Here is an 8,693-nt window from a genome sequence, read left to right as displayed (position 1 = left end):
CAGGATAGAGCAGGGTTTAGGGCTGTTGTGCATAGGGTCGCTATGAGTCAGAAACGACTCGACGGCACATAACAACAACAACATGCCACCAGGACTTCTTATGTGGCTCCTATTATTGTTGTGTGGCGTCACATCAGAACCAACCCATAGTTGACTCTCCAGTGAGTTTTCAGAGGCTGTTTAACAACACAGGAGGAGATTGTCCATCCTTCTCCCACAGAGCAGCTGGTGGATTTGAACTGCATGTATTTGGCATTGCAATGCAGCTTCTTACCACTAGGCCATCAGAGCTCCCCTGTGTGTGTCTCCCATTGTTTGTTTTGTTGTTATATACCATTGCGTTGGAACCGACTCATACATGACCCTCCAGTGGGTTTTCAGAGGCTATTAATCGCACAGGAGGAGACTGCCCATCTTTGTCCTGAGGAGCAGCTGGTCGCCCCAAACTGCATGCTTTCTGCATTGCAGCACAGTTTCCTTCCACTAGGCCACCAGAGCTCCCTACACATCTCTAAATGACTTGAAAGGTGACCACCAAGGAATCAGATTTGTTTCTCCCGTTTTGTAAAACAGTGGTATTAATGCTTATCTAAATTCCAGACTTTCATTAGATTTTTCACTGTATGCACTGAATGATGGGGAGAGGGACTCTCTTTGACAAAATGCTCAGAGCTGCCTAGGCTAAAGAGCATGGACTATGGTGTAAACATTAGATTTGAAGGGTGGGATGGCTTCATTGGCTTGGATTCCCAAGGCTCCAGCAGATCGTCCCCTCACTCCTCCCACAATTCCCTAGGTGAGGAGACGGAGACGAGGATGGGCTGTTAACGTGGGCCATCGTAGATTTCCTAACCCCCAGTTCACTGCCCATCCATTCTCTGCCAAACCAAATGTTTGGTTCTTCATGATTATCTCGTAACAAAGGGGGGGTTATGCAGTGTGTTTTCTGGAATTTAAAATAAGCATTCATGTATCTGTGGTAGTGGGTAATTGTCACAGCTTCCTAGCGGTGCTGTTACAGAACTACCACTAATGGGTAGCTTTAAAAGTAAGGCGTTTCTTTTCAACAGTCCATTCACTGGAAGCCTGGATTAGGGTACCAGCACTAGAGGAAGGCTGGCTCCTCCTGTTGGTGGCGGTGGGGCAAGTCCTTGTCTCAGTCACCTGCTGCAGCCCCTGTTCTTCATTCCCTTCATGACTTCATGTGACATCTGTCTTTCCCCTGTGTGCTTGCTAATCTCTCTATATGCTGCTATTTATAATCCAAAAAGGAATCAACTCAGAATTCACCTCACACTAATATGGCCTGGGAAACAAAGAAAACCCTACTCCCAAATAACATTGCATCCAATTGTATGGTGTTGTTGTTGTTATATTATGCCATCGAGTCAGGACCGACTCATAGCTGAACCTCCAGTAAGTTCTCAGAGGCTGTAAATCCCACAGGAGGAGATTGCCCATCTATCTCCCTCGGAGCACCTGGTGGATTCCAACCACCTGCCTTTGGATTAAGAACACAACTCCTTACCCACTAGAGCCCGGAATGCGTAGAGTTAGTATTCTAACACACATTTGGGGATGGGAGCCACCGTTCAATCGATAACAGTGATATTCTTGCTATTACTCACCATTCCTTTTGACATGTTACATTCTGACGTGGCACTTTTCAAGCCTTAATGTGCGAATGACTCACCTTGTTGTTTGCTTTTGAGTCAACTTCAACTCATTAAGTCCTTATGTAAAATAGAACAAGACACCAACTGCTCTTGTGTCCTCTTCATGGCAACCTGTGTCCTCTGAAGATGTTGCTCAGATGCAGGTTCTGATTCAGTGGATCTAGGACAAGAATGGGCCCATAAAAGAGAAGAAGATCCCCCACCCCCAGCACACTGCATTGGCACAGTGACAGCAACAGTGGGCACGAGCATATTCGAGATGGTGAATAAGTGCAGGAAAGGGCACGACTGAGCTCTGTTGTTCATAAGGTCACTATGAATTGCACTTGACTTGATGGCGCCTAACAACAGCAGGATGAGAACTGAGACTGCATTCCTAATAAGATCTTAAGTGACGATGGTGTCCTGATGCACATACTCAACATCAAGATGCAAACAGATGGGTGTGCCTCCTATTGGTATACAAGTGACAGACACCAGAGGCTCAGAGTCAGGGCACACACCTCATTTTGAAGAAAGAAAAAAAGGGAATAAAGTTTAGGAAGAAATGCCATCTTACCACAGCAGCAGCCTGGCTGTCGGGCTGTGATGTATCCTTCGCATCAAGGCTGTTCTCTCAAACAGCCATTATTCATAACATGAAGTTAATGAGTGTACACTGCTCTCCAGACTCCACTGAAATTGCTTGCACATCTCATTGATTCTGAAAACCAATGTCATTTTATTGCCCTCATTTTGATTATATCTTAGAAGTTTATTGATAATCAAATAAACATAAAGGCAAGTGCTATAATGGATTTTCTGGCTACTTAAAAAATATGACTGGGTTTTTAAAGAGGTTTTTAATCTCCTCCACCTCCCTACCCAGCCTCCTTTGCGGTTGCCTCAGTGAAAGGTTACTTCACCCCCAACAGAGTAATGTTAGTGAAAGCCAGCTTGTCTGTGAAGATCTATTTCACTTATAGATTTTTGTTTACCATAAATCCTTCCAGATACTGTAAGGGAAGCCAGCTTATTAAGACAGTTCTCCTTTCCAGTTCTTTTAATGATTGCAATAGTCTAGGGCAGATTAATATTTAAAATGGAGAAGGCTGTTAATTGACTGACTTACCGCTGTCAAGTCGGAAGTGACTCCTAACTGAAACTCCCTGGGTTTCCAAGGCTGTAGATTGCACGGGAGATTGTCCATCTTTCTCGTGAGGAGCTATCAGTGGGTGTGGACCACCAGAGAGGTGCAGCTCCCTGTGGACTAAATAAAACCTGCCCAGGCTGGAGCTGGGGTGAGGCTCTTACCAAAGAATGAAAATGTAAATATATACCACTTGCAAAAAGTGATTTAAAAGGGATAAGCCTGGCCCCTGTCAGAGGCAGAGTATCCATTAAGACTTGGAAAAACAAGGCAAACTTCTCAGGTTCCTGCCCTCACAGTTTTCACTGTCAATGATACTAATTCGAGCTTTCCCTTTTTGGAGCTCTGTTTTACACCCGGGGAGCTCTGGTGCCACAGTCTGTAGGGAGTTGCCCTACTAACAAAAGGTGGTGCCTCTCCCTTTCTACAAAGATGGCGCCGGCGCCAAAAGCGAAGAAGGAATCCCCTGCCCCTCCCAAAACTGAAGCCAAAGCAAAGGCATTAAAGGCCGAGAAGGCAGTCCTGAGGGCATCCACAGCCACAAGAAAAAGAAGATCCACACGTCACCCACCTTCCAGCGGCCTAAGATGCTGAGACTCCGAAAGCAGCCCAAATACCCCCGGAAGAGCGACCCCAGGAGAAGCAAGCTTGACCACTATGCCATCATCAGGTTTCCCCTGACCACTGAGTCAACCATGAAGATAGAAAATAACAATACACTCGTGTTCATTGTGGATGTCAAGGTCAACAAACACCAAATTAAACAAGCTGTAAAAGAAGCTCTGTGACATTGATGTGGCCAAGGTCAACACTCTGATTAGACCTGATGGAGAGAAGAAGGCCTATGTTCGACTTGCTCCTGATTATGATGCTTTGGATGTTGCCAATAAAATTGGGATCATCTAAACTGAGTCCAGCTGGCTCATTCTAAATACAAATTTTTCTCACCAAAAAAAAAAAAGAAAGAGACGGTTCCTCTGGCAGTTCTAATCCACCAGGTGCTCTGCAGGAGAAATGTGGACAGTTACCTCCCTGAGATTTAGGGGCTCAGAAAAGACTGGAAGGTCAGCTATTAATCAGTTTTGACTTGACAGCAATGAGAGGTAAGACGTTACACCAAAGCTGTCTGTAGATAGGCTTTATATATATTTGCACTTTTCACACTGAAATCTACAACCTATTTGGTTTTGCTGCTGATCAGAAAGGCAGCTTATAACCAAGTATTTGCCTTTAAAAAGAAAATAAGAAGATGGGCAGAGGGATTATAAACCAAATCTGGAACTCAAAGAACCCAAACTCATTGAGATGGAACTGACTCATGCTGACCCTCTAATGGAGTTGTTGTTGTTACTGTTGTGTGCCGTCGAGTTGGAATTAACCCATAGCTGACCGTCCAGTGGGTTTTCAGAGGCAGTAAATCACAGAGGAGGAGACTGCCCATCCTTCTCCCGAGGAGCAGCTAGTGGATTCGAACCATATGCCTTTGAGATGGCAGCACAGCTTCTTGGCACTAGGATTTGGGAAGCTGTTAACCACATGGGAGGAGATTGCCCATCTTCCTCATGAAGAGCTGCTGATGGATTAGAACTGCCGGAGAAGCACTGCCTTTGGGTAGCAGTGCGGCTCCCTGTGGACTGTGCCTCCAAAGCTCCCAGTTGCTGTTATTGTTGTTGTCGTTGTTGCTGTTGTTGTTAGGTGTCATTGAGTATGACTCATAGTGACCTTGTGGACAACAGACCAGAACACTGTCCTATCCTAAGAGCTCCTGAGGGAGAGAAAAATAAGGGACTTGCCTCAGGTGGAAAATTTACGAGAACGCATACACACCGCCCTCTTCAATCAAGGTAAATAATATTTTAGAGCAATGTTTTTTTAAAGGTGTTGCCAATTTTAACAGTTCAAAAATTCTGAGCTTAATGTTTCTGGCTGTGTAACCTTACGACAGATACTCAGCCTTCATAATCCCAACCCAAAGGCATGCAATTTGCAGCCACCAGCTGCTTCATGGGAGAAAGATAGGCTGCCTCCTCTCATGTGATTTACGGCCTCTGAAACCCCCCTGGAGGGTGGCTATAAGTCCATTTTGACTCGAGGTTAAACAACCATTCTCTACATTGGGAATTTTGATGGCACAGGATTTCAGAGACCTTAAGAGTTCCTCTTGAAATGCAATGAGACCGTGGACCTAAAGCTCCAGGAACAAAGCCCGGCTTACAAGCAAACATTTTGGCGTCTTCTCTCTTTCACTATAGACAGTAATTTTATGCGTTTGATTCCACAGAGCAACAAGAAGGCTGAGGTCCTTAACCCCATGATCAACAGTGTATTGCTAGAGGTAAGTAGCCCCTGGAGAGAAAGCACTTGTGAATAAAAGCAAGAGCTAGAGCTACATTTTCTTCTTGCCTTTCTCCCAAGCAGCCAGCGTTATTGCAATTCTAAATCTTATCATCAGCAGTCGCGTTTTAGGACATTTGTGTGGCTCATCCAGCTGTAAACCCTCCGGTGAGGCAACAATCCCTCATTCTCAAGGAGCCCTGATTATGAAGAGAAACGCTGCACTTGCACGTTATTTCCATCACCTCCTCTCATAGAAACAGATTTCTGCTGCCAATGCTGACACCAGATCTAACACTCTGAGTATTGGCTGTGATGAGGGGCTATTGCTGGATGTGATTTGATATAAAAATAGCCACTTCTCTCCTTTGGCAGTAAGCTTTGGTTTAGCTGCCTCTAAGTACCAGACTTCTTGTTCTTTGGAGGAAAGAATGATGAGGCTTCACCTCACATACTTTGGACATGTTTCTAGGATGGGCTATTCCTTGGAGAGGGACATGACGCTGGGAAGGGTGGAGGGTCAGCGAAGGAGAGGAAGACCCACTGCTGCAGTGGGCTCTTGTTTGTTGGAAGTGTGAGGATTTTGCAGGATAGAGCAGGTTTCAGACCTTTTGCCCACATGGTCGCTATGAGTTATACTCGACTTGACAGCACCTAAGAACAACAACAGGTACCAGACATGGAGCCCTGATGGTGCAATGGTTGAGTTCTCCACTGCTTCTTAAAAGGTTATTGGTTCTAACCTCACAGTGGCTCCATGGGAGAAAGATCTGGATTGGAGCTTAGAAAATCCTATGGGGCAATTCTCTATCCAGGGGATTGGTGTGAGTCCAAAATTAACCCAACAACACCTCACAGCAAAGCTCCAGATTGGCAAAAATGGTAAATTGACTAGTCAGCCTCAGCTGTGATGGCCTGTTGGGCAAGGAGTTGCGCTGCCGATGCAAAGACAGCAGATGGACAATTTTCTCCCATGCAGTTTACAGGCACTGAAACCCACTAGGTCAGCTGTGAGTCAGTTCTGACCTGACCACAATGAGCATGTCAGTGATCAGAAGGTGCTCGGGTGGCCTAGAATGTCATGTGTCATATTGTCGACCCAAAGGTTGGCAGTTGGAATCTACCAGCGCTCAACAGGAGCAAGATGATCTGTCTCCTGTAAAGATTTATAACCTCAGAAACCTCGTGGGGAATCACTCTGAATCTGAATAGACTCAATTGTTGTTGTTGTTGTTAGGTGGAAGGTCAGTTATGTATCAGTTCCAACTTGATAGTACATTGTGGTGTTATGTGCTGTCGAGTCACCTGGACTCTTAGTGACCCTGTGTGCCACAGCTCTGAAGCCTGTCCTATCCTGAGCCGGTCTCGCTGACTCCACACACCTACCCCCATTGCCCCAGTTACTGTATCAATCCATCTCATCCAGGGTCTTCCTTTCCTGCACTGTCCCTCACCTTTCCACACATACATAACATTTTTAATATTATTATTCATCTGTAGGTTTAGAAAGGGAGCTCTGGTGGCCTAGTGACAAGAAGCTGCACTTCAATCCTGAAGGCACATGGTTCGAATCTACCACCTGCTCCATGGGAGAAGGATGGGCAATCTCCTCTCATGTAATTAACTGCCTCTGAAAACTCCCTGGAGGGTCAGCTATGGGTTGGTTCCAGCAACAACATAGGTTAGAACAAATTAGAGCTTCCATGTCATTTCAAAGCAGTAGTATTGAGAGCTGGAATTGGTCATCAAAACTCACTGTCACCAAGTCTGTTCCATGACCCTGCATTGAATTGTTAAGGCTATAAATCTTAATGGAAGGAGACTGCTCATCTCTCTCCCTCAGAGCCATTGCTAGATTGAAACTGCTAGAGGTCCGTGGCCTTTGGGTTAACAGTACTATGGATTAAGCCTGGTCATATTTGGGTCACAAATATAAATGTCAATATCAATATACACTATTGTACTGGTTCTTGGAGAAGGACATCATGCTCCGAAGGGTGGAGTGACAGTGCAAGAGAGAAAGACTCCAGATGAGATGGATTGATACAGTAACTGGGGCAATGGGAGTTGGTGAGTTGGAGTCAGTGAGACTGGCTCAGGACAGACCAGGCTTCAGAGTTGCTGTACATGGGGTTGCTATGGGTCACAGGTGACTCGATGGTACATAACAATAGCAACAACCCTAAACATTTATGAAAATGCGTTGCTTCATTTCCAGTGACTTCTTCTGATAAGATTGATAATTAAGAGCTTGATTAACACCATCCAAAGGAATGTGTTTACATTTGTTTTGAATATCAACATGATCAACTCAATTCATTGCCATCATGTCAAAACCCACTCACAGCTGAACCTCCAGTGGGTTTTCAGAGGTGGTAAATCACATGGGAGGAAATTGCCCATCTTTCTCCAGCAGAGTAGCTGGTGGATTTGAACTTCCTGCCTTTGATTTGGCAGTGCAACTTCTTATCTTCTCGGCCACCAGAGCTCCAACGAATGTGACCAGAAGCATCTAACCAAATATTATGAGGTTTAAGGGAGGAAAGAGCATTGTCACACTGAAAGAATTGTCCAGCTTGGATCCATCACCCACATTCTTGTCTTCTCACCAGGGCTGCAATAGCACAACGTACATCCAGGATGCTTTCCAGCTGCTACTGCCTGTGCTGCAAGTCTCACATATCCAGACCAGTTGTTTGAAAGCACAGCCATGACCCTGACCACTCCTGACTCCGGCTGGATGGAGGCAACGGCAGGTCACACAGCTTCACAGAATGCCATTTGAGAAGACGTTTGGTCCGTGCCTGAGCCCCACTGGAGGACACTACAAGCAATTTTGCACGGACAGTATGAACAGCAAGCGTAAAGAGAATTTCCGCTTCTCTTTATCTATATGGCTGTTTGTAACAGTAATTGTGTTTTTCCTCTGTGTTAATTTAAATTTGTTCAGCTTGTCTTGAGAATTTTCCTTTCATATGACATGCATTGACAAATATTCATTTCCATTTTTCTGCCAAAGCCTGATAGGTTTCAAAATCCATAAACAGATCTTAGTTTGGGGGGGCGTTGTTATTTTCATCTTTATCACCCCCATTCCTATTGTATTATTTTAAACAGGTTCATATGCTGCAATTTGTCTTGTTATATAAATGTCAGAAAAAAGATAACACCACACAAAGATTTTTACCTACTGTGGTGAAAGAGGAAGTTAGTTGTTAAAGTAGGGTCTCTTTGTAATTATTTATCCACTCAAGGAGCATTTATTGGGCACCTATTGTGTGCTCACAGTAGAAGAACACTATCTCATCCCAGTAGAGTCATATATTCTAGGTGGGGGAAAGTATACAATAATTCTTAAAATGTTGCAACAGAGCAATAAATTTCCTAACATACTGCTTTACTGTCAGTTCTGCCTCCTGGCGACCCTTCAGCGAGTTTCCAAAGCTGTAAATCTTACTGGGAGGAGATTTCCCATCTTCCTCCTGTGGAGGGCCTGGTGGATTCGAACCACCAGCTCTTGTATTAACAGTGCAACACACAACACATTACATCAT

The 8,693-nt window shown here is 44.8% G+C and overlaps 1 protein-coding gene across 1 annotated transcript in view; it reads left to right on the top strand.

The window, feature by feature from the left end:
- FAM114A1 (family with sequence similarity 114, member A1) overlaps window positions 1–7,853 on the top strand; it is a 100,949-nt gene extending 93,096 nt beyond the window's left edge. Inside the window, exons 12-13 of the mRNA XM_006895407.1 lie at window positions 5,087–5,140; window positions 7,752–7,853. Coding sequence (XP_006895469.1) covers window positions 5,087–5,140; window positions 7,752–7,853 — 156 coding nt within the window. The remainder of the gene's footprint in view (window positions 1–5,086; window positions 5,141–7,751) is intronic.
- The last annotated feature ends 840 nt before the right edge of the window (window positions 7,854–8,693 follow it).

Source organism: Elephantulus edwardii, unplaced genomic scaffold (assembly GCF_000299155.1).
Source record: "Elephantulus edwardii isolate Elephantulus edwardi_28Jun2011 unplaced genomic scaffold, EleEdw1.0 scaffold00167, whole genome shotgun sequence".
In the NCBI taxonomy this organism is placed as follows: domain Eukaryota; kingdom Metazoa; phylum Chordata; class Mammalia; order Macroscelidea; family Macroscelididae; genus Elephantulus; species Elephantulus edwardii.
This window is presented reverse-complemented; position numbering and strand designations above follow the sequence as displayed.